The following is a 26,659-nucleotide window of genomic DNA, read 5'->3' on the forward strand; positions in this document are numbered from 1 at the left end:
AAACAAAGCAGGTAAACTCTTACAGAAGAGAAATCCTGGTTTTTTGCAAACAGTAACAGGGAAGAGAAAGCCCAGAACAAGTCACTTGCAGAATTACCTTAAAATAATTTGTTTTTTCAAAATTTTGTTAATCAGTAGCTTTTTAAAAATATTGTTGGCAAGTCATGAGCCAAAACTGAAAAAGCCTAAGGATGGAAGAAACATATCTGTTTGGCAAATAGGTGGCTGGATGTTTAAGCTGCAATGATGTAACCAGAGGTTTAATGGACCAGAAGCGTGCTGCTCTAGGGCACAGACGCACGTTACTTACACCATGCTGCAGCTTGATATATAATGTAACGATATTATGAAGGCCGAGGGGAAAAAGTTTCCACATAATTTACTCCATGAAACTGCAGAAGAGTGTGAATATCTATAGAATGTCATCATGCAGTCAGACTGGTTTGTTACCCAGCAAGACTTGAGGAAATGGCAGTTACCGTTTCAACATAATGATATTTGCAGCTTTTCTGCTGTCACAGTTTTTCAAACAAACTTCAGAGAAGTTTTTCCTCCAATCATTCAAAGACGAAGAAGATACAGAAATATTTCTGTATCACTTCCCATGTGCTAGATGCTTTAGCAGAGCTTCTGCTACAAACTGTACGCATTAAAATTACAATTGTGAGTATAAACAGACATAGAAAAGCACAATGCACCTCGTAAAAATTGAAGATTATTCCTCACCTTTTGGAGCAGTAAAGAGAAGCTAGTCTTTTGGGATGCTATATTAGCCCTCAGCCTTGCTGTCCTTTTAACCAAAGCAGCATGTCCAGAAGGATGGTCTAGTGCTAGGACACTAACATGGGACTTGAGAGTTTAATTCACTCCCCTGCCAGACTTCTTGTGTGACATTGAGCAAGTCAGGCTCTCTGTAACTGTCTGTAAATGAGAATACTAATTTCCCTACCTCACAGGGGTATTGTGAGAATAAATACATTACAGATGGTGAGGAGTTGAGACACTGTGGTAATGGGGGCCAAGAATATGTTTACACTGCAATGTAAGCCCGGGCTCAGACTCAACTTGAGACCAAATCCCACTTACATCTATACACAAATCTCTCAAACTCAGGGTCAAACTCAGGGTCCTAAGAGCCTGTGGGGTTGGAGGGTTTGAGCCTGAATCAAGCTGGGACCCTGGGTTGAAACCTTATTGCTTTGCAGTGTAGATGCAGTTTTCCCTCGCCCCAGCTCAGATCCTAGGAGACCACCAGAAGTATTCGACAATCCCATGGGCCAACTTCCTTTGTCCTCTCTATTCCAAGAATCACCAATCGACTCCAGTGAAATATAAGCAACCCCCCATGCTGTAGTACCAGCTCAGCAAGTCAGCGTTTAACCCTTCCATTGTTTTCTGACTGCCAAGCTGCAAACACCTTTGGAGAACCTTCCACATTCACAATGGAGGCTGAGCAGAAGAAGTCCTTTGCAAAGCATGTTCCTGCATGGTTGCAGGAGCACAACCAGATTTCGGTTAACCTCTGGTGTGAGGCCAACAAAACAGTAGATTGCTGATATGTGTGGTCATTCCTTGTACAAACAGCATAGAAACTGGCAGCACTGGAAATTTACTCAACTGGTGACCAGTGCAGGGAGCAGATTAAGTGGCTCAAGACTGAGTGCCGGAAAAACAGCGACAAGAAGTGCAAGTTGCCATCATCATGCCATTTTTATGAGGAGTTTGACTGGGGGCAGGATACTGCACCAAGCACACAGTCAACAATGCTGCATGTTGAGTTGGTCAGTCAGGATGACAACCTGCGGGGCCCAGAATCCAGCATGAGCCCAGCAAGAGGCGCCAAATGAGGCCAGCAAAGTTACTCTGTTGCTGAAACTTGCCCCCGAGGAGGCATTGCTTCAGGAGCAGCTGCAGCAGCCACTCATCAGGGCCATACTTGGGGGAAATTTTGATGCTTCTCTGAGGAATGGCCCACCATGGAATTGGCAGCAGACACAGAAGGGACAGAAGCCACCCTGGAGCCGGGAAGTTTCTGGTTCTGTTTTAATGTTTATTAATAGAAAAGTGGAACGTATTTTCATTTTGTGACTCACTGCAAAAGACATTAAAAGCCACAGCTAGCAGCATGTATCTGCTACTGGTGGATTGTACATCAATGCCTTGGTGTCATCCCCCACCCCCAACCAGGTGGCGTTCAAAAGTACGACTGGGAAATGCAAACAGTAAAAATGCTTTGAAAATGAATTTTTACTGGAAAGGCGCAGATATGTGCTAGATATGTGCGGTTTCTTAAAAATCATACCCTTACATTGCCATACCTGTAAGTATGTCGCTCTGTAACCATTCAGTGGTGCAATGAGCTGACTGGAAACAGTCAACTATGTGTGTGTGGGATAGGGGGAGATGGAAATGTGTTCCACTTACAAATCTAGGCCTTCAGTTAAAGGTAGCCCATGTTGTCCATAGGTGACAATCCTTTGTCCCAAATACAACTGAGGTTTGAAATTGTATGCAGAATTGTTCCGGGGTGGGGGTGGCAGGAAGAGAAGATGAGGATGGCAATGGAGTTGTGTGTGTAAGCATCCAGTCATAACAGATTAAGCCATGTGAAAGCTAATGCAGCATCCTGTTGATTTCCCTCATGAATTCTGACCCAATCCTGGAGACTGCGAGATGCCAACTTTTCCTCTAACAGGAAGTTAGTCACATTTTGGGAAAGGGCGTTGTCACGGGGCACTCTACTCACTGCCCGGGAGCCTCCTTGTCACCATATACAGCTCCACTCACATCTGACACCCTGTTCTGCTGCTCATTGCATGTGCTGCCGTCTCTCTCTTTCACTCCTTGCAACTCAGGGCACTCTTTCTTTGTGGCTTGGCTCTCTGGCCAGATTGCTATAGACTATCTGTTCCAGGGTAGCAAAGTCTTTCCATACCAACAGTCTCCTCATGCACTGCACTAGTAATGCCACTTCCCAGTGGCTGGTAGGGGGACCCGAGCCTGCCCACTACTCTGTGTTCTAGTCCAGGGACCCAATACCTGATAACTGTGGTCTGCTTTCCCTCAGACCCTGTTGCTCTTTCCGTGGACTCCTTCCTACAGCTTCTGGCTCCCTCTGTCTGGGTGTACCAACTAAAATGCCCTCCTCCCAGGGAATAACTGCAGACTACTGAGCTCCATAGCCTCAAACACACCTCCCTACTCCCAGGTAGAGACTACTTCCCTGCAGCCCGTTTCTGTTGCCAGCTTCCTGGCTTTATCCTAGCCCCCCCGATTCCTTCTCAGCCAGGCTCTGTCACCTAATTCCCCTCAGCTATGGCCTGTCTGATTAATTGGAACCTTCTCAGCCTCATTAACCCCTTCTGGGCTGGTGTGGGGTGAACACCCCATCAAAGGCATATTTTCCAAGGTCACTGCGATAACTGACCAGCCTGTTCCATTCGTGCTGTTCAGTCACTATATCTTTGAATACTTTCGTTGCATAGATGGCTGGTTTCCCAGCTTCAGCTTGGAATAACTTTTCCTTTTGCCAGAAATGTTATGTCCTCCAAAACATGGAAGACCTGAAATCATAGAAAAATCTTTTGTAGCACAGCCAGAGACTGTTTCCCCCAAACCCAACTTCTGCAATTTTTGGGGGGGAAAGCAGCTTTGATTTTTAACTTACCATTGTCTCTGCACTTCTTTCTCTGCAATTAACCAGGCAGTGTCCTGGAAACTTCTATAGTCTGAAACCTCCCTCTCGCATACCAAATTTCAGTTTAGAAAAGTAACATTTTATGTCTTCACAATTCCACAGGGAAATTTTCTGTGCTCCGGCACTGAGCAGTTTGAGACAATAACCCTGTGTCTTGTCCTACTCAAAGCCCCTCGACCTCTATTGGCTGCAGTACCTCCACAGCTCTCCCACACTGCAGCAGAAACCTGGGTCAGCAGACCTTCATGGACCATTCCGAGAGGAAGCGTTTCCATGATGAACTGATGGTTGAAGTTCTGGACAAGGCCAACAAGCAGGTCCAGTACCAAAGACAGAATGACTTACAATTAAAGTAATGGCAAGAGGAAAGGCTCAGGCCAGCTTCACAGCTTGAGGACAGGACTTCAGTGTGGGAGCAGGCACTTGCTTCGCAATTCCTGGAACAAGAACAGCAGCTGAGAGAGGAGGACAGAGCTCTGCGGAAAGAGCTATTTGAATAGCTGATTTCAGTAATGGCTACAAGAGTAGTGACTCTTGCTGCATCACCCACACCATGGCCTGAGTTCCCTCCATGGTACCCTGTGCTGCAGTCCAAAAACAGCTTGAACATATCCATGGCTGGGGGACCCATGCAATCAGGCCCTATAAGCAGCTGGGAAGGGCAACTATGCCCCTTGCAATCCTCTATATTGAGCTCCCTTCCCCAGTACCAAGTGCACAGCAAACATGGAAGGAAGGGAAAGGAGAATGGGGGATATGGGGGTGGAGGGGGGTTGTCTTGTACATGGTTTCATTGTTTTCACTTGTTTGTGCACTTCATGGTTTGTTTAGTTCTTTGGGATTTTTTTAAATGTTTTGTTGTTACAGGTATTTTGTTGTGGTAATGGCAGCTGGCTAGCCTGTCAATGGATTAATGATGTATTTTTCTAATCCATGTTTATAAATTAAGCTTTTTATTTTAAAAAGCAAGTGTATTGCTATCACTGCATCACATTATACAGTGTATATTTAAAATAATAAAAGTAAACACATGATCAGGGATCATTAGGAATTAATATACAGATGCTATTCCCTCAGTACATTTAACTACCTCAATCCATATGTCAATCACTTTCTTGCATCAATCCATACTGTGAATCAATGCCCTCCCCATTTGATAAGTGGTCAGGTCATTCATAAGTACATCACATGACAGTCAACCCCACCTCCTCCAAACAATAAAACCCCATCACAATCAGCTCCTTCCCTCCACAAGCACATTCATAAAGGTCCATTCTCCCTCTTCCACTGGGCCATGCAAGTCCAAAATGTGGGAGCACAAAGCATCCCTGATGTCTTTTGCCCTGGTACATGCAGCTCCAGCTATGATAGGTGCATATACCGATTCAGTGGCCCCTCGCTGTCACAGGTCCATTCAGAGGGAAATGGCTCACCTCTGGCTTCACAAAGATTGTGAAGTCCACAGCAAGCCACACTAATGCGCACAGCATTGATGACACTGGCATCCAAATAGAAATCCCATTGAAGATGTTTAGGCCTATCTGCCAAAAGCATATTCAACAGCTATTCTACACCTGTAGAATATAATTAAAACTTATTTTTCTAGGGTCTCTTGTTAGGAAGAATTTTACAGATAAAAGAAATCCTCTCTTTAAATGGTGTGTTGTGTGTAAACTCTATTAAAGACCCCTCTTCTACGTAGATTCTCCACCTGATCATATCCAATCACTGGCTTAGGAATGACTATTATCCAGACTGGTGTAAAGATGTAACTAAAGTGACAATTTATTAAAGTACATAAATGATATGAAAACAAATAGCTCGTGGTTAACCACAGAGTAAGTCTGAAGCCAAGATCCCTTACCACATAACATAGAACCTGTAGGTACTGTGTATAAACAAAGCTGAATGTTATCATCCATAACACAATAGGATAGGTGAACAAACAGGACCAGGGCAGAGTGGAACACAGGCAACAGGAGAAGAAATAGGCATGGGAATCGATGTGAAGGAGTATGGGAACAACGAGTTGGTGTCTCAATCTGTGGATCTTTTCTCTCGAGGACTGGTTGCATGCTGCTGCTCAGGACAGCCCCCAAACACACAAGTCCAAAGTATCTCCTGGTTCATCCAATATGAAGGCGGTGTCTTCCCACTCGAGTGCACACAGCACAGTCTTTTGCAGCTGTCCCCTCAGGTCTTTGCACCTGATACTTCACTGTAGTGCACACGTTCCAGTCTTTTTGCACATGTCCTGCAACTCTTTCATAAATGCAAGCCTTTACACTTGCTCCTGCCAAGATGGATTCCACAGGTAAATTAACTATATACAATTCCGGCCTACACGCTGAAATCAGGATATGGTTTCATAAGCCAAGGCAAAAGGCGGTACATGCAAAGTCCCCCAGAGTAAGAGTGGACACAGTAAGTCCATTTATTACAATGTCATTTGGTGGGAATAATGTCCCTGCTTGTCCATGAGTGTAGACTTCCCATCAACGAAAAGTCCTGGCATCATGAACTTTTCCAGTGCAACTCACGCTGACATTCATAAATTGACCTCTGTGGTCCATGAGAGCCTGCATAACAATGGAGTCGTACACTTTGTGGTTTATGTACTCATATGCTCCTTGAGGAGGGCAAACTAAGGGCACATGAGTCCCATCAACGTCCCCTGTACAATTTGGAAACTCTATTCTCTCAAAGCCAGCAGTTACTTCAAGAATATCTTTAATGCCAGTAGTTGGGGATAAATCACATGCCTGATTACCCACAGTTGACTTCCCACTACCACACCTGTTGGCACCAGTGCTGTTGCAGTCTGGGATAGCCAACTTCTGGACTGGCATGGCTGCCCTCACAGGGGTGTCCATATACGGGAAGGTTGGTCAAAGTACCAGGCTAACCACACCTCAGACCCCTCCTGGTCTCTGAGAACATCTACTTTGAGCCCTCTAGCCAGGGTGGAATTACACAATTCTCCCACTCTCAGATTGTGTCCTGTTTTGCAATCTCCTGTGCATCAACCATAATTTACCACAGCACGTCTGACTTATGCCCAGACCATGCAATTCTGTTCCCTTTGGGACAATAACAGAGGTAGTCAATGACCAAACAGCTTCCTGAAAACATAGAACAAAAGCCTTCAGAAGAAAATATACCTTAAAAACAATAAACCAGACTGTGCACATCTAGCTTTTCCCAAAGGCATCCCTGGCTCTGGGAAAGTCCAGCTTTTTAGCCTCGCGTCACAGTCTTGCTCTCTGTGTCTGACTGTCTCCCTGGCCAGTTCTGACAAGTGAACTTTTTTAACTCTTTAATGCTCTTCTGATCACTAGGCTTGCACCTTCAGCAAAACAAGGTTTGCAACTTGTTAGAGACAAGATCCTTGATGCTAACAGCTTGCCTCATTGTCTTTCAAGTGTATACTTAGATGTTCTTGTCTGGAAAGCCATTGAGTCGCCTTCATACACAGACCTCTGTAGGCACATAAGCACTCCATTACTCCCACTATACAATGGCTTCCCCTCACTGACCAGGTCACATAGAGTGTTAATAAAATAACATAGCATTATTCATAATATTATTACATATCAGCTCTGCATCTGTCACATAGGTGTTTGACATTGAATAGTTTGAGGTACTACACCCATTCTCACAGGAGGGGAGGGCTTGGGCCCAGCAAACTGGGGAAAAGAGACAGGTTGTCCAACTTGGAAGTCCTGCATGGATAGCATAGAGCACTGGCCCTAGATAGGCCTAGTCTGTACAGTTTAAATACAAGAGCGTTATTTTATATAGCTTGAAACACTGCTACCTACAAGTTACTACGTCCTCTACTGCAGCAAACTGGCATATTTAGATTTGTATTCCTCGTTCATCTAGGAAAGCAGAATAGGCATAAGTATTAATAGAAGAAACTTGGCAGAAGCCCTTGATCAACCAATCTTTAGAATTAATAACCCTTTCCTCTTAGAGATATTAAAATATTATGTATAGGTTCCTGAATGCTAAATCTCAAAATATTGGCACCAGGAATAAACTAACTTCTTACTTTCACAAGTGATTTTTCCCCCCCCTTTTTACATTTTAGGCAGCCTCTACCCAAAATTCTTGATCTACAAGGCTGCAACGCTAGGGGAAGGCTTGCCTGGAATTGCACTGATTATGACAACTTCCATCACGCAAACAGCAAATGGGCTTCATTGGTCAGGGATAGCTGGTCAGCAAAAGGCACCTTCACTTCTCATGTTAAAGGTACAGTACTTTCTCGAACATGTATAGCTGAAAATTTCAAATCAAGACTGTGGTAATGACAAGCAAATTATAGATGAAAGTGGAGGCTGGCTCCTTAGAGTTGTGGTGTTTGGTCCTGAATAGCATTGCTGTAGGGCTTAGCAACACTTTTAAAATGGGGAACAATTTGCTGTCTGGAAAATTATACACTCAGCTTTTGAAGAGGTTTAGCTAAGTAAACACGCTTGAAACTAAAGTGATCTTCGTCAGCAGGCCAGTCCCTATAAAGGTTTTAGGGCCTGCATAGAACCTCAAAAAACAGCTCTTAGCACCTGTAGTGGTACAATATTATAGGAATATAGGAATAATTGTAGCACTAATAGTAACCAAAGCATTAGTGGTTCATAAGTGATAAAACAAAACAAACAAAAAAAAGAGATTAACTGTCTAGGGTTGTATGTGCGTGCATGCGTGCTCTGGCCACAGAGGTACAGCAGTAAAATGAAACTGCCCAACTGTTCATATCTGAAATGGTTTGATTATAGGCAGTGTTGGAATTCAGATCCAGAAAGGGGACCCGCTTTCTTGTTGCTCTTTAGATACCAGCCTAAGTCCTCATTCCATATAATTCAAGCTAGATACCCCAATCACTGCAGCATGCAGAGGTAGGGAAAATGCCATGAAAAAAAAAGTACTCATGAATCCATTCTTCTACAGTTGAAAACAGTTCTCACTCCCTCCATAACAGGGCAGCAGATTGCTCTCTGTACGGGAACATCTTGTCTCATAGAAGGAACATTGGTTCTTTCTTTCTGTCATAAAGGCTTTTACCAGGTCACCGTGGGGCCATTATAAATCCAATAAACACAAAATTCAGTTTATATGAGATTACATTTATTTTGAAAAGCTTGAGACAGTCACTTATAAGCTCTCTAGTGCTGTCTTGATCTTGAGAGATCTCTGGACAAGATGCAGTTCATTACTTGTAATTCTTATACGGTCTTGGTCCTGGGACTGTGCCAAAAACAGAAGATTGACTGTGACATATTACAAGAGTAGTTTTCCAGCATGTGGATTACTAGCATGTGGCAATTAAACTAATTTTATGTGGGATCAGAAGTATTGTAGGTCAGAGTTTTGTGCTTTGTTTACCAACCCACCAGCTGTCTTTTCCCATATCTAAAATCCTGTCTTGCATTTTTTTAGTTTCACTCCATTGCTTTTGCTTCAATTGTGTATATACAAAAGACAAAATAGCAAGAATATATTAATCCATCACTGACTGTTGAACTGACTTCATCCTACCCATATTTTATCATGTCTCCTGTACGTGGGGTGTTGGGGGGGGGGGGAAGGGGGGGGGAGCTTTTCTTTAAAAAACTATTTTTCTTGGTTTTTACACCAGAGTTAGTAGAACTGAATGCAGTCCACAGTAACTCTATCAATTCCAGCCCATAAGGATAAAAAATAAAACCAAACCAACAGTGGTCTTCAATAAATAAGAAAATAAGGTACACCACAACCAGTTTTGTCATTCCAGTTGCCATTTATTTCATGGAAAATAAGTCTCAAACCAGGTATCTGCCACTAGTATTAGGATTATTTTGTTTCGGGGCACATTTTTTAAACAAAACATGAATTTTGTTGGCAAGAAATGTCAAATCATGGAATTGAGGTTAACAGTGAAAAATTACATCCCCAAGCCTTGACTGCCTTAATCTGGTTTGAATATACTGTCAGTTTTATTACTCATTGTCAATCATCCTCATACAGAGTCTAAGATTTTAATTGACAGATGTACACACCCTCTCCTATTTTCTAACCCTTCTGCTTGGGTATTGCATGTGTATTGATCTACAGGTCCTGCTGATACCAATTCATTCTATGCTCCTGCTTCTTGTACCATCCCTCAATCCCTTGTTCATTTAAATTTTTTTTCATAAAATTAATAAAACCTCATGTTCAAACCCTAAAATATCATTATAAAAATTGTTAGGGTCAATGCATTAACGAGAGTTCTCAGCCTTATTGATTAAGTCATAAGTAAAGATCAGTTTTACAGACTTATCCTAAACCTATGTAGAAATTTGCACTCAGCATGAGACAACCACATAACTCAGCACAATGGTGCCCTGATTAAGGCCTAGAACAAAGGAAGATGCAAATCAGGATTATGACCCAGAGGCACAGCTGTGCGAATGTGCTCTGCACACTACCAGGCCATCAGGCTCATGAGCACCAAGTTCTGTTTACTTTTAAAAAATGAATGTTTAAACAGGTCTCTGTTTTGATAAGAGTCCTATGTCAAGGACAGGCTATGCAGTTCACCCCAAAGCGAGAGTGAAATCATTGTGACAATGCAGTAAAACAAAGGTGTATTCACTGAATGTGCCCGTACAGGACAGAATTTCAAACCACAGCAAGCACTGTAGGAGATTCCAGAGATATGTCAAACGGTTACAAAGTTTACAGTTATTGCTATAAAATAAAAGAAACAAGCCATTTCAGGCAGATGCACAATAAGAACTGTTGGATGCCAGGAGTTATTTTTTTTTCTCCCCCTCAGCTTTAGATATTACTAATCTTTAAGGAGTTCAAACTGAAGATAGTTATAAGATACAAACCACACTCTACCTCAGTTCTATACCAGAACCTCAGAAAACCAATTGTTACATATAAGGGAAGGAGGAGAGAGAATTAATGTAATAGAGCCAACAGATCCAGTCTCTAACTCTACAGTTTCTCCACTCAAGTCTCCTGCTGATCTGGGGCCTCCACACTGGAGGGCTGCTTGGTGCACTCTGGACAAAATCCAGCTTGGAAGCTTTAGAAAGGTGATACATTTGGCATAAGAAACTACCAAGAAACAACTGGAAATCTGATGAAGGCTGTGATTGTTCATGGACATGAACATTAAAAAGAAAATGTAGAAAACTGAGTTAAGCACAAAAATACACATACAGAAATTCAGGCTCTTCGGGCACTTGGCACATGAGCAAGTATGAAATAGTTTTGTTTTTAAAACAAAGTCATATAGATGTTATAAAAAGCCTTCTGACCATTTCAGAGGTTGCTGTTGACACCTTCTGAACTTTTACACCCTGAACATGTAGCTGTAGTGAGAAGTTGGGCCAGAAAGCCTCATGCAAGTTGGTTTCTCCCCGCCTCACTAATGAAATATTCAAGTGGTGCATTTTCCAAATAATTTATTTTTAAAAGTTGTTTTAAAATACATTGGGGGGGGGGGGGGAGGACAGGAGGGGAGGGGGGAGTAAGGAGTGAACCTGGAAACAGCTAGAGGCCCATGTGTGATTTATTGAATTAAGAGATACCTATTTCCTCCACAGAACCTAATTAGTGAGGACATTCAGTACATTTGTGTTTGCTCAATTTTCATTTCTGCTCAGAGATCACTTTAAGGTATCAGCACTTGTCTGGATATAAATGGGGAGGGGGCTTCTACAGGTTTAGGAAGGGTTTATATAAAATAAGCCCCTGAACCTTGCGAAGCCTGTCTATTACAATGTCATCCTGCTGCTCCACTGATTATGGTTCTAGTCAACTGTATCCATCCATGCAGTGTTCAATCTGAGTTTTCTCCACCAGAAGCAGAAAAACATTTCCAGGAAGAGATTTAAAAGGAAAAAAATATGCAAGACAATTTAAATAGAATTTAAAAAGTTTATTGCACCAAATGCCGCAAAGAGATAGACCAAAAGTATACTGTAAATAAACAGCAGTAAGAAAAAAATTTCCACAGTTTGACATTGATACCCATTCAATCAATCCTAAAAAAAGGAAATCCTCTCATAAAACATGCAATAGCAACACAATCATATTTGCTTCTAGTATGGATAATGAGTTAAGTATGTCACTTTTATCCATTTAACTTCGAGTAGCTAATGTATAGTGTATAATTGGCAGTTTAGACTCAATTCTGATTTGCATCCTTTTAAGTCAAGAGTGGAGGATGAGATGGAGTGGGAGAGAGGAAGGAAATCTTGCTTTAGATAGTGACCAAGTTGTGTTAACTTTATATACAAGCATTTGGTGTTTTGAAAAAGGGCTGGCTTTTCACTTTCAAGAGTGAAAATATCCAAGCAGAACTTATTTATAAATTTTGTCCTCCAAACACATACAGAATCAATGTATATATTCATATATTAGAGGCAAAAAGAACTATAGTTCAGATTAATTCATAATTTGGGAAGCTATAAACTAGATTAAAATATTTAGCTTTTATTAAAACTACTTTAGATTAAAAGACTTCAGTTAGATGCAGTCCTAAGTTTAGTGTTCACTTGTATTGGCATTTCTCCCCGGGGATTGTAAAAGTTCAATTAAATCTAGAGAGTGTACATTCTTTAAATTGTAATGTGTAAACTGCAATTCTATAGGGTTTTGAAAGATTACTTAACCCCACTTAAAAACAAGAAAAATATGCATTAAGACATTTACAAAAGATTTATAATACTGATAAAAATAAGAAAGCTTTGGAATCTTGAAGATTTAAGCTACATTTTTATTTCACTGTAAGTTTTAAACATTTTTCCCTGTACATTCATATCACTTTTCATCCTATTAAAAATAAAACCGATACATGCTCTAAATATGTCTAACACAACAACATTTGTACATACTCTGTCATGCCACACTAACTTGCCCAACCAGCAAGATGCTACAAAAATGTTCAACAGGTAAGACTTACAAAAGTTGAAGAAGCCCTAAAGATGGTATCCTGTCAACTGAGGTAGTATATTTGGTGGGAGGGAGAAATATTTAAGTTTCTTTAGACTAAAGCCAACATTTAAAAAAAAAAAAAAAAAAAAAGAATTATACAAACCTTAATTTTAATTTTAGAAATAAAATATGAGACTAAAAACAGGGCAGTCTCATTGTGTAATTTGTGCAGAGCAGCAAAGTGTTGTATAAAAGGCAATACGTACAGATGTTATATTGGGCTGAGGAAATACTGAGTGCTTTGAATATCAATTCATATGTCTCCTTACATTAATTTATAATCTACAGCAGCATTTGTTGGGGAGTAAGTAGTAAATTAAGGATTGCTGATCAAGGTACTAATCCTGCAACATGATTTGCACAGATTGACTTGCCTTCAGTGGGGCTCCACGAGGATACCTAGGGCTGCATGCAGGATCTCTCTGCAGAACTGGGACTCTAGTCAGTTAAGACTGAAGCAAGGCAAGCCATTTTTTACTGGAACAAACAGGAACTAGACAAACTAAATTACTATGAAAAACTACAGGGAATGAAGTAAGGGGAATGCATAAAAATTCAGAACTTGTTTTCTCACAAGGGAAGCCATTGCAGACCCCTAAGCGGCAAGGGAAAGTTTGGCAATTGGTACACTTGCTATGTGGTTTGGTTTCAGGCAGACCATGTGGAGGTAAAAGCAGCTCAGGGGAACCAAATCAGGGCAAGCTGATTTCTTCATGTAACAGCAATAGGAGATAACCCAAACGTCAGGAAGATTGTAGCCCCTCTGAAAAGGATATTGGGGAAAAGTACTAAATGTATGAATGTATGTCTATAGTACAATTAAACATCCATGACTGGCTTGGGGCAGCTTACTCACGCGCATAGGGCTTGGGCTACAGGACAATAAAGCTGCAGCGTAGGCATCTGGGCTAGGGTTGAAGCATGGGCTCTGGGACCCCATGAGGAGGGAGTGTCCAACAGCCCATGCTCCAGCCCAAGCCCACAAGTCCACACTGCAATTTTATAGCCCTGCAACCCGAATTAGCTGACATGCACCAGCCATGGGTGTTATGTTGCTTTGCAGACATACCCTGCAAGTACTATTCAAAAGAGGGCACCTGGAATGTTAGATTAGTGAACCCAGAACGTAAACAGTCTTATCTTTTTAGACATCATACCTGGAAATTAAGAGTTCTTCAATTTGGGGAAACAAACTCTCTACACAGAAATTTCTCATGGTAAAATCTAAATCCAATCTAAATGTTCCTCTCAGAGAGAATAACTAACAAGATTACGGGCAATTCTCTATCGTATTTAGCATAAAATAAAAAAATCCCATAATACTCACCTTTTCTTACTTCAATTATTGAAGATTGTCTTTAGAAAACTCAAACACCAGGGCAGTATGAACTGAAATTCTGTGCCCAAGTGTTTCCTTCCAATGCTAGGAATTCTGGAATCACCAGCAAGGACAATTCAGTGAGCCAATTAATGAATCCTAGCAGGCAGAAATGATTCTAGTGGGAAGAGCTCATATTTCTAAACAAGTATTTAGGCAGCTTGATAGCCAAAAGTGCCCTATACCACTCATATCTGTACTGCCACAGAATTTTTGATAGTCTAACATTCTGCTTGGCTGGGGTTCCTGGCCTCTCACTTTCTTTCTTTTAAAATAATGTTTTTATTTCCCTTTGCCCTTTCTTGGTTTAAGTAGTTCATATGCTACTCAATAGTGTTTGATGAAAAAAAGTAACTTTACACCTTAGTATGTATACACTGCATGTAAATAGTAAAGTTAACTCTGCCTGTGAGCAGGGAATTTTAGATAATTGTGTTTTATTGCATGGAACAATAAGAGACTGGTGCTATGAACTATTTGACCTAATGGGCAAGTTTCTTCCTCAAAGCAGTTAGTCATTAATAGGTCAGAAGGCACTGAGATGATAGTACAAAAGTTCTGTAGAATCATAGTGGATGTTTGCAAATGTTCATACTAATAAATAATGATGTCCACGCTTGCCCTTGTACATTTTGTTTCACTTAAAACAGCCCCCTCCTTTCAGTGTGTGTAAAGAGTGATCTCCAAACAGCTGCAATTCTTTTGACCAGAGATTTTTTTTTAAAATAAACTTTTTTTTTGAGTTTATGCCAATTGGCACAATTGTGCACATATACACGCATCAAGAGTAACACATTTGGTATCATATTGTACTTTGAATGTGAAAAAGAAATATCTCAGATGGCAATATCGGATTCTATTAAGACTTAGGACCAATTCCCAGGTTTACAGGTCATACAGAAACTCAAAAACCTATTAATGTTGCAAATGCAAAATGTAAACTTGTAGTAGAAATTCCATAAGGCTTCCTAAAAAAATCCTCCTCTCTCATAAAGCCTTCTTCATCCTAATATTGAGGTGGCACTACTTATAATCAGAGCTCATTCTGTTTCCTCATCAGTAAAACTAGAAACAGCTGCAGCTTCCTTAGCCTCTTTTATCCTTTTTAAAAAAAGAAACAATAAACCTCTCACACACACACACACACACACACACACACACACACACACACACACTCAGCTGTTGAATCCAAGTTTTTTGTTTTGAGCCAGATACTGCTACAATACAAAAGGATGCTCCTGTTCTGCAAATCTTCATGTCCCATCCAAAACAACTCTGTATAGGAATGCTATGTACATAGTTTACAACTCCAGCCCCACAACCAAAGCAGTACACAAAACACCATGCTATCACAAGTGCAGTATTAGGAGAACCAGCCTATTCCACGTGTTCATTTTACTGCCATTTCATCTTTTTTAGCAGTGTTTCCTGTTGACAGTTCAGTTTTTGCTGTAGTGTTCACTTTTGTCATTTAAAAAGACCACAAGGATGCATTCACCTTCATGATTGCTTAACTCAGAGGTGAGTGTCAAAAAAACCTGAATGCCTTTTTCATTATGTAAACTGAAGTCTTTAGATAAAGTGTCCAGATGAAAGTCAAAATCAAAAGATGTTGGAATAAAGTGTCATCATCTGCTTCCCTCACTGTTCCCCTTTACTAGTGCTTGGCACTTCCGTTCTTCATTCAAGATTCCTGTAGTTTATTTAGGGAATGACTATCCTGAGATTTTAGCTTATAAGAGTATTTGAGCAACGTAAGGGGAGTGAGTGCTTGCAACAGCAGCCAACAAAGGCAGGTCATTGGATTCAATCCTAGAAGTTTAAGAAAAGGAAGAAGGCTTTTAAATATATACATCCATTTTTTTACAGAAAAATAAGTTACCCCTTTCCCACTCCTTTCCCCACACCCACCATCCTAATGCACTTGTGATTTTACAGGCTGAAGTGAGGTCTCAATAAAAAAAAAAAAAGGAAAAAGAAAAAAAGAAAAAAAATCAACCGAGGTTCATGTTCTTATGTCATCAATGGTGCTTTAGCACTTCAGGTAAGAGTTAAAATTTGTTCACCCAAGACTCAAGATTCCATTAACTGAGACTATGGCCATAAAAATAAACAATTTAATATTCCAAATGCATATTACGTCAAAGCCTCAGTAGATGTTCTTGACAACAGATTCTGATCTGAGCAGCATTACAGCTGAAGTAGTTTGACAAGAACACATACCCATTCTACAATCAAACCAGGAGTGAAAAAGACAGCACAGTCCTGTCAGTTTCAAGTCACTTCAGCTACGGTGTTTTGACTGGGGCATGGGATGTTGGGTACATTTTAGGAGAAACAGAATGGAACACCTCATATAACTGAAGGAAGAAAAGTAAAAGCATAGGGAAAGCCAAGCATCAAAAGAGATGCAGTGTGACCTAGTGGCTAGAAAACTGGACTGGGACTCAGGAGATCAGAGTTCTAGTCCCAGCTCTGCCACTGGCTTGTTGGGTCACCTTAGGCAATTCACATGGCTTCAGTTTCCCCATATTTAAAATGAGGATAATGATATGACCTCTCTTGTAAAGTGCTTTGAGATCTACAGATGAAGAGTGCTATGTAAAAGCTAGATATTATTATTATTAAAAATAAAATGGAAGAAGAAGAAATAGCCAGAGAAATTGCCATCTCTGTTCTGGTTTTGTACAGCGCCCAGCACAGTGGAGTCCTGGTCCATGATTAAGGTCCAAGGAGCTACAGTAATAGAAATAATGAAAAACAATAAATGTAGGATTGACAGAGGGAGAAAAAATAGAGAAGAAAAAATGGACACAGTCTTCATTTGGCTGTTGCCTGCAAACAGAATTAAAGAGAAAAACCAGAATGGACAAGAGGAATACAGTGAATGTACAGGAAGGCTGAAAAGTGAACTGAGGAAAAACGTCACAAACAAAACCAAGTTATGCACCTTAGTGACTCTGAGTTACTGTACATAGCTGCCTTTTTTTTTTTTTTTTAAATCATCACTTGTCATCCCTTTTTGTCACACATGATTAACAGCAGTGAGATTTTGAAGATTCAAACTGGCTGTGATCTCCAACTTCTTACATTATATTTAAAGAAGAAGATACCTTCTGAAGAAGGATACCATGTATTTTTAAAAGTTAAAGCTAATTAGTATCAGAAATAATTTCTGTCTATCTTATTTCTGAAAATGGGCTTTTAAATTGTTGTAGAGAACATAATCAGTTGGAAATGGGAGTGTAGAACACAAGCCAAACTGACCAGTACACGAACAGCAGCTATTTGTGTTTGGTCTTCAGGATATAGACACATGCAAAGGCTGCATGTTGAGCAAAACAGTTATGTATAGTTGCTGAACATAGAACACCTGTTCACTTCCCCACACTTGTCTTCTGGATCTAGAACAATGAATGCTTCCCCGCAAAAACTCAAACATTTGATGGCACTGCTTTTGCCCACCCTCAAATTTTGATACAAAATGGGGGGAAAAGATCAGACTGACTGATAACAGAATGGGATTTTGCCTGTTTCATCCTGACAAACTGCTCATGAAGAAGAATATTGTTAATTTTAATTCAAGGAAATAAGGACCAGCTATTTGTTCTGAATGCTAAATTTTAAACAGCTCAATTTGACTTCCAGATAGCTCAGTGACACACATTTTCACACTTAATTTGGCATCTCTCTCGGACACTCGCCTAGTGGCCAGTAAGAAGCAAGCCTGCTCACTGAACAGTAGGGTAGTATTCAAAGTTCAAGGAAACTTGGTCACACAACCTTGTCAGCAGTTTATTGCAGCTCTAAATCTTACTCACCCCAATACAATTCCTAGCTCTTTTACATGAACTCTTTTATGTCCTCGAAGGTATTCTGAGAGCATTTTGCTTTTGAGGTACATCTCCTGTAGCCTATCCTCAAGATGCATTATGCACTGTAAAAAACATACCAGAAATGTCAAGAATCGATTTAGCTTTCATGTCAAATCATTGTAAATGTGTGAACTCATAATTTTAGCTACTATACCAGGAAGAATGATGTAAGTTTAGTGTAATGTAAAAAACCCAAAGAATAGGCACACTGCTCTTTTCAAGAGGACAACACAAATGTAGCAAAAAGGATGATTTTTCAGAGATTTGGGCCAGGCTGTCTTTCCTATCTAGCACCTTTGTTGCACATAAGTCAAACAGCCACATTCAACTCCCATTGTAGTCAATGACAGTCTTTTCACGGTCTTAAATAAAAGCTGGATCAGACCCAAATACATTCAAGGCATCTAAGACTGAAACCTGAAGACTTTAACTAGGCCATCTTCAATTCAAGGCACTACTGTTTTTCTGAAAGATGCAACTTAAATAGCTGAATCTAAAATCAGAACTTTATTAGCTCTGCAAAACTGCCATTCTTGAACAAACTAAGAATTATAAAAAGTAGCACTTTCCATTTTATTTTACATTTGCAATAAAATGTATGAAGACAGTGACATGGGCTGTAATGACAGGTTCTTTTGTTCATTAATTTACTCTAAAATCTCATTTATGCACCTCTTGTAAATGTTTTGCGGTACTAGTTTTAAAGGGTTTTAATATTGGTTCAACAGTGTTTAATAAATAAATACTAGTTGTCAAAAGGTAATAGTTGAAATTAAATTGGTATTTCAATAATTAGACTTTTAAAGATCACATCTTCCATTAACAATATGCTGGAAGTACAGTTGCATATGCTTTTTATAGATTTGAGAGATAATTTAAGTGAGAGAGCAGTTATCATGTAAGAGAATGGGTGAAATCCCTGGTGCCATTGAAGTCAGTGGCAAAACTACCAGGGAGCCAGAATTACATCCAATATTTTTAGTGCTAGAAGGTGAACTGGTAGGATACTTTATTGCATATTTTGACTTGGGATACAAGATGTGTATTAAACTTGATACATCATCTCTCTGCAGCACAGACCAGTCCATCAAAATCAAACTAATTCAGCTCTGCAGGCTCCTAGAAATGAAGGCAAGCAGGGTATGCAATAAGTCACATTTCAGAGCACATCTGACAGGAGGAGGCAGCAATTAGACACGCATCAGGAGCAAGTAACTTTAGGCCACATTAAGTGTATTTCTCAAGTTTAAAGAGTAAAAAAAACTGCACTTGTTAATGCATGTGGAATTCTTAACATTGTCCTAGGAGTATGAATTTCCTTTGGTATATTATGCTAATGTACAACAAATTTTGCTAATTAAAGTCTAAGACAGAAGAGAGCTGTGCTTTGTAGGCAATATAGCATATATTCTTTTTGATGTTTTTTAACAACATAAATAAATATTTGAACACCCATCCTTTCAGTTCATAATGGTTCTTACATACTTGAGAACAGACAATGAACCAATTTTTTAATGCTTTGGGTAGTAGGAGAAGGAGATAGCTAGCACTGTGTGGTGAGAAGGCAAGGTGAATTGACAATAGTTTTTACTAAATACTCAAATCATAGGCCAGGATCAGAGCATTGTCTAAGCCAGGATAACACACTCTCCATGCACCGTCCAATGCAAAGGGAATCCATTAATGCATCCTTAATAGGGTGGATTAGAGAAAGACATCCAGTATAAGGAGGTGTACTAGAAATTAATTCCATAACTCTTGTAATCTCTTGACATTTGCACTTCCATAGTTTAGTGATATAAGGACTGGGAAAATAATGTGATATGAGATTAAGAATTTTATGAAAATAAATAATATGGCTGGTAGGTAAAGAGATGTCTTTACCTCTTCATCACACTCTATTCTAAAGGAGATTCAGCAGTGTCACATGCTGGTAACCTTTACAAACAGAACACTTCCATTGACTGAATACCAGCTAAAAGTCAGCAGACACAGACATTTTTAATGTGATGTGTGGGTACCCCAGGCAAATCCCTTTCACTCTTTTGACAGCTGAAGAGTTCAGGTTCATCATGCCTACAGAGGCATGAGAAGTGAAGGGAAATTTTCTTAAGTTTCCTTTATGGCTTGTACCACTGAATGAGTGAAAAATTATTCACAAGTCAGTATTAATATCAGAGATAGTGACTCAAACTAGGATATAAAAGTTCTGAGGATTTTTTTTAAAGGTGCATTTAAGCATCATCCATGCTGATTTTAGTTTGCTCCTTCCACTCATCACTGACATACTCCAAAAGCTATGCTTTAACATGGTCACAAATCTTCAAGTACGACCATGAACACATATAGCTCATGGAGGTTCTGTGTTTTGTAGTGCCATACAAAACACAGACTGTTGATCTGCTCAGAAGAAAAACTGACAAGGGACAAGCTCTACTAAGACACAAATTTAGCAACGTTATGCTTGTCTTTGGCAGGGATTCTGTGGGAAAATAGGATGTGATCATGAAATTCAAGACTGTAACATAATGCATACACACAAGAGATCTGATTTAAGGTTGAACAGGCAACCTTAATTTTGGCATTTACTAGCTCGACTGCTTGACTTTGCAGCCTTAATGTTCTTTTAATGTGGTCTTCTATGTGTAATGTATCTGTAGGTTAGCTGCACTGTGCACATGTAGTACATTTACTAAATTGTTTCATGGAATCAAAATCAAGTAGGTAATACCTGAAGGCTCTACCAATTTAACATGACTGAACAATTCTCATTAGCCACAGTTGTTCATAAATACTTACGAAGTCAGCTGGGAGATTGAGTTTGTAAAGCTGTAAAATGGACTGCAGTATACTGGACACTTGACTGGAGACCAAGACATCCTGGCCTAACTTCATGTTGTCCATCATCTTTCTCTGGCTTGTAGCCACCTGTACATTCCATTTATCTGTATCTGCAATAATGCAGACAGCTTCTGCTATGGGCTCATCTAGTACCGGATGCTGTAATAGGTACAAAACAGGAAAACAAGCTATTCAAAACATTTTCAACTGATGTTCACAACTGACACTAAAAGGCTTCATTAGTACTTAAGTGCTGCTGGTGTGAAGAAGGAATAGGGAAATGATGAAGTGGGAAGAGAGTTTCAAAGAAGTGAGATCAAACATTTTTAAACAAAAACTAAGTTTTATAAAAGAAACATGAGAACTGTGGAGAATTTGGATTGGATTTTGTTACGGTGAAATAACTAACAAGACAAACATGATTTGCGGGCCAAAATAAAAATACGCAAGTCAGATGTGTTGATTTGATTTGATTTTTTTTTTTTTTTTTTTTTTTTTTTTTTTTTAAAGGTGGGGGTGAAAAAGGCAGCTATTATACTAATTGGAAATTCCTTTATATAAAAGGAATCTCCAGCTGCTATTTGAGCAGCTTTAGTACTGCTTTCTATTACAGGCGTCACACCACAAAATATTACACTGGAGGCTAAAGCTGTGGCCTGTGTGTTTCAAAGTCAAATTTCTGTTCTGTAAATGTGGAAAAAATTGCATTTCATTGCTCAATTAAAAACAAGTCTGTTAGAGAAGCATGATTCTTTTTACTGCTTATTTCCTGCACTAGTAGAGATAACTAAAAGCACTTAATATCTGCCACTAGGTCTTGTTAATCTTTAATCAGTATTTACTGTACAACTATAAATGTTAATTTAGTGATAAATCAGTTACAGTAAATTACTTGTTTTGAGCTTACAAATAGGGTAAAAAACAGTGATTTTAGACATGGTCTAACACAGTGAAGCTTATGCTTAATGGCCAACTGCAATCTGCAGTCAGTCATCTGTGCTAATGGCTGGCAAAATCTCAGTCTCTACAAGATTCCTCATCTCCATAGTAACTTGTACTGTAGTAGGGGACTACTGCATTAACAAGCTTCCAGGGATCTGCAGATCATCTTAGTTGTGTAAATTGCAATGCAGTCAGCCTGTTAACTTGACTGAAGGGGGAAGCATTTCAACATTATATTTTCCTATTATAAAGTATAGTTCTGTTCAACTTTTCAAGTTGCAAATAGAGAATAACAGGTTTTTTCCCATTTATTTTTGGGTTATAAAACTTATTCAGTACAAATGAAAGAGCACATGTGAATCTTATCTGAATGGGCTTCTCTCTCACATAGTATTAAGGCAGGGGTTTGGAGTGGTGTCATATGTTCCAAGAGACAAGAAGTGTGAAGTCTCCATACTGGTCATTAACAACTGGTTTTACTGAACAGTAGCTATCCTCTATCTTTTCTCCATCTAGAATATGTTCTCAGTAAGATCATATAATTCCTACTATTAGAGGTCAGTGGCTCTGAAAAATGTAATGAAACCTACATGCACTGCATGAAGCAGATCTGCTGATAACCACTGTTTGAGTTTTTCATCATTACTTATTCCATGCAGTACCAGATCAGGCACGTATGTGGGACAGTAACCACCGAGAAGTGACCTTCCAAAGTTTTTCACACTTGGATTGCTGATTATGTTGGATCTGAAACAGAAGAATATGAAGCCCATTCAAAAGTCAAGAGCATAGCCACCCTTCAGACCTCTCACAACTTCTCCTACAGGCACATTAAGTATGATGAAATTGTCAGCATAATACACTTGTCACAAGATCTCCAAATACATGAAACTGATGCAATTCTTATCTGACAGACTACATTTAGATGTTGTTGAGAGACTTGACATTAACTAGCCCTCAGGTTTACTATGTGCCTGGTTCTGTAGCCTGTTTAAATTTACATAGCAAGTCCTCTGGCATCTAAAATTAAGCAGTACTAAATGAAGCCACACGAGGAAAAGAGAAATAATGAAGCAGATTTAGTATTAGCATAGGAACCTTAACATTTCCTGACTAAATTTTAAACAGTCAGAACATTTTAGTTTCCTAGATTTTAAGAAAAGAAGACAAGGCTGGAACCATTATGCCTTGTGGAATATATAAGCTCCCTGTTCTGCAGCTAGCTGGCTTGCTGAGCTTGAGAGTTCACTGCTTGGTTCAGTAAACATTAACTAAATGCATATGCAGTCTCAAAGCAAAGGCATCAGTCTTGAATCAGAATTATGCCTGCATTAAATTTGAGATTCAGCCATCTGTGCAGTTAGTAATTATTTTTTAAACGGGGGAAAATTGTTTATTTTCTACTCTCCCAAAACTCAAAAGGGCGAGGAAAGTATTTTGCTCAAACTTTCACAAATGTTCCTCTTCTGCCAGAGGACAAACATGGACCATTTCAGTGTCAAGGGTGCAAGTTTAAGACCCTAATAATAATAAAGCTCAGATAACTGACTGAGTGAAGTTAGTAGAGCTCTGTCTGGAGACAACGACTTCCCTGCACAGCTCCGAGCTTATGTGGTAAAAGAGGGGTGGGGGACTGAGATGTTATAATGAAAATTGTTTTGTTGCCTAACTAAAACAGTGACTTCAAGCAAATACTAAAAGTAACTTTAATGTAAGTACTCCAGACAAATCTTAGAGGTTATTTTGTTTGGTTTTGTTTTTAAGTAAGTGAATTTAATGCTCATGCTGGATGGACAGTGATGCTTTCAATTCAAAGCAAAGGCAGTAACTATGCACACTCCCCACCACACCAGCATGCGTCTCAGCCCCGCTTAAGGACCAGAAATATTTGATAAAAGAAGCCCTATCAAATACAACTCACTGTCTGTCAAAAGAATTCAGTTTATCATCCTACTCAATCTTGGCCTTTAGCTTAGACTGCCAACAAGGGACCCAGGGGCAACAGCAATTCTTACAGTATGGATACATCAGCAAGAAACAGAGGTGAGACCCCATGTATTTCACAGATCACTGAACAGCTCTTGGGTAGCAACAGCTTTTGACCCCAGCTGGTACTAGAGTCACTCAAATACATTCTTTACCTTGGCAGAGGAAGTTCTACTTCTGTAAATTCTTCATGCCTATTGCTGACATGGCCTTGAGGGTGTAGATCAGAGATACACGAAGCACCATCGTCGTCACTGTCTCCAAGTGCACTATCTGAACTCTCATTCCTAGGAATATCCCCTTCGATTCTGAAGGAGATTTTCCTTCCAGCATCCCCATAGGGGACATCTTCAGTGACTATTTGGCCAGAGTCCTGTACACCAGAACTTGTTTTAACAGAGTCAAGTAAATGGCGCTCCCCATTCTTGGAGCGCAGAGTTCTAGCTTCCTCTAAGGTTTCTGGTTTTACAGTTTCTATTTTGTTATCAGACGATTTAAGTGGTTCATCCGACAAGTCAGGCAGAGTAGAAGTATTTGCTACATTCATTTGAATTCTGTTACCCTCAGCAAAATATTCATCAAACATATTTGCACTCGCGTCAGAAGATGGAATCTGTGCATAACAGATATTATGCTTAATGTGTAATGGTTTAAGAGAGGCTTTGGAAGTGTCTTGCTGGTTCTGGGACATTTCTGCAGTCACATTTGGTGAACTTGAAGTGCAGCTCATTACTGGTAGATTTTTTTTGACTGTCCTAAAATTTTCATCCATTTCCCTCTGGCGAATTTCTAAATCTGACTCTGACGATGTAGAACTTCCAATTTTGAAGGTGACTCTTTCTGAATGAGGACTCCTAGTGACAAGCCTCTCAGGACATGGTACAGCAGGTGACCTGTCAGATGGCTTTTTTGATACTTCACTCATAGTCTGGTTGCTATTCTTTAACTCATCCATGAAATCCTCTGATTTGATTTGTTCTTCAAAATGGTAGGACACAGTTCCTGTATCATCAACTACCTTCCCTTTTCTACGGTCATCCACCATTCTTTTAGACTCATAACTGCCAATTGTGCCGTCTTTTAATGCAATACAGGGTGCTTGAGAGCTCTGATCAGCCTTTCCTGTTACTTCTTCATTCTTTTCTTTTGAGGATGTTGGCACAGCGAGCTCTCCTGTTGGCTTACTGACATACCTCACAGTGCTACTGCTTTGGTTTCCACCATTCTTCTGAGGTAAGACTGGAGGCACAAGAGCAGGTTCATGTTTAACAGTGACAACCACATAATCAGATTCCTCAACCTCTCCCTTTTCCAATGCAGTTGTGATCTTGCTTCCGTTTAGCAGTTGCTCCTCCTCTCCAATTTTCTCATTCCAGGTCAGCTGATTTTCTTGTAGCTCAGAGCACCGCAGGAAGTACGTTAGAACGTAGAGAATACGTTGAACTAATTCCTTATGTTTTCCAACAATCACAGTCCGTGTCAGCCTAACGGGAGAGCCTATGGCACCATACAGATCACCTACACAAACATATAGGGGAAACAGGTACTTCACAAATGTGTATGTGGTTACAACTACAAGCTTCAGGAATGGAAAACAGATACCTTTAACTCAATGCATTCTTTGTAAGAACATACACTTACCTACATAATTTGGGCAGTTCCTTTTAAAATCATTTAAAAATGTTTTTCCTCAGTAAATTAATGGAGGTTTGAAATATTAGTTTTTTCTTTTTTAAACCCACAGATTTCCTCTATTTGCACCCTGGCTTGTTTTCATAGGGTTGATAATGAATGCGAAGTTGCTAGCATTAAACCTCTGTCACCTCAACACTATTGGAAGTTTTGTTTTACAAAATAGAGCTTACAAGATGTTATTTTCATTTGGAAATGGAGACAAGGAAAATAAGTCCTTTTATTCATAAACTGAACACAACTACTATGGAAATCAGAAGCAAACAAACAGGAAGCCCAACTGACATTTTTAATAGAGTTTCTAGAAATAAAAACCACATCAAAGCCTCAATCCTAAAAAGATACTAACAGGATTAAATTTATGCATATAGGGAATAGGGAAAGAACAGTTTAAAGACTATTAGGTAAATTAGATGTACTGAAGTTGGCATGGCTTGACAAAATGCATCCTAGGGTCCTTAAGGAACAAACTGGTGCAGTTTCTGAACCATTAGCGATCATCTTCAGGAACTCATGGAGGATTGGTGAGGTCCCAGAGGGCTTCAGAAGGGCAAACATAGTACCTATCTTTAAACAAAGGGAACAAAGGACCAGGTGAATTACAGATCAGTCAGCCTTACTTCGATACCTGGAAAGATACTGGAACAAATGATTAAATATTCAGTTTTTAAGTACCTAGAGGATCATAGGGTAAATAAGTAATAGCCAGCAAGGATTTGTCAAGAACAAATAATGCCAGACCAACCTAATTTACTTCTTTGATAGGATTACTGGCCTAGTTAATGGGGGGAAGGAACAGATGCAATGTAGCTTGATTTTAGTAAGTCTTTTGATGCAGTCCCAAGTGACATTTTCATAAGCAAACTTGGGAAGCATGGTCTAGTTGAAATTTACCTTAAGGTGGGTACAGAACTGGTTGAAAGACTGTACTCAAAGAGTAGTTAACAATGGTTCACTGTCAAACTGGGAGAATGTATCAAGAGGAGTCACCCAAGGGTCTGTCCTGGATCTGCTACTATTCAATTGGATTATAGGGTGGACCATATGCTTATAAAAGTTGCAGATGACATTAAGCTGTGAGGGGTGGCAAGCACCATAGAAGACAGCATTAGAATTCAGAAGACATTGTTAAATTGGAGAACTGGTCTGAAATCAAGAAGACGAAATTCAATAAAAGACAAGTGCAAAGTACTTTACGTAGGAAAGAGAAACCAAACGCACAACTACAAATGGGAATGAATGGCTAGGTAGCTGGACTGCTGAAAAGGAACT

General features: G+C 39.7%; 2 protein-coding genes across 8 annotated transcripts in view; one reads left to right on the plus strand and one right to left on the minus strand.

Moving 5' to 3' along the window:
• SPMIP2 (sperm microtubule inner protein 2) overlaps positions 1-19,077 on the plus strand; it is a 64,437-nt gene extending 45,360 nt beyond the window's left edge. Inside the window, exons 4-5 of the mRNA XM_067551820.1 lie at positions 7,791-7,959; positions 19,000-19,077. Coding sequence (XP_067407921.1) covers positions 7,791-7,959; positions 19,000-19,077 — 247 coding nt within the window. The remainder of the gene's footprint in view (positions 1-7,790; positions 7,960-18,999) is intronic.
• FNIP2 (folliculin interacting protein 2) overlaps positions 1-26,659 on the minus strand; it is a 121,114-nt gene that overhangs the window by 30,576 nt on the left and 63,879 nt on the right. For 3 of the 7 annotated variants that reach the window (XM_067551816.1, XM_067551815.1, XM_067551813.1), the window contains exons 14-17: positions 23,851-25,213; positions 22,300-22,456; positions 20,726-20,926; positions 17,873-17,988 (exon numbers count right to left, since the gene is read on the minus strand). In XM_067551816.1, coding sequence (XP_067407917.1) covers positions 17,873-17,988; positions 20,726-20,926; positions 22,300-22,456; positions 23,851-25,213 — 1,837 coding nt within the window. Of the gene's footprint in view, positions 1-12,434; positions 15,864-17,872; positions 17,989-18,513; positions 19,046-20,725; positions 20,927-22,299; positions 22,457-23,850; positions 25,214-26,659 lie in introns of those variants that run through there. The other 4 variants (XM_067551819.1, XM_067551814.1, XM_067551817.1 and 1 more) reach the window with 3 other exon arrangements.

This window comes from Emydura macquarii, unplaced genomic scaffold (assembly GCF_026122565.2).
Source record: "Emydura macquarii macquarii isolate MOO-44397 ecotype Brisbane River unplaced genomic scaffold, CSIRO-AGI_Emac_v2 contig_1363, whole genome shotgun sequence".
Taxonomy (NCBI): domain Eukaryota; kingdom Metazoa; phylum Chordata; order Testudines; family Chelidae; genus Emydura; species Emydura macquarii.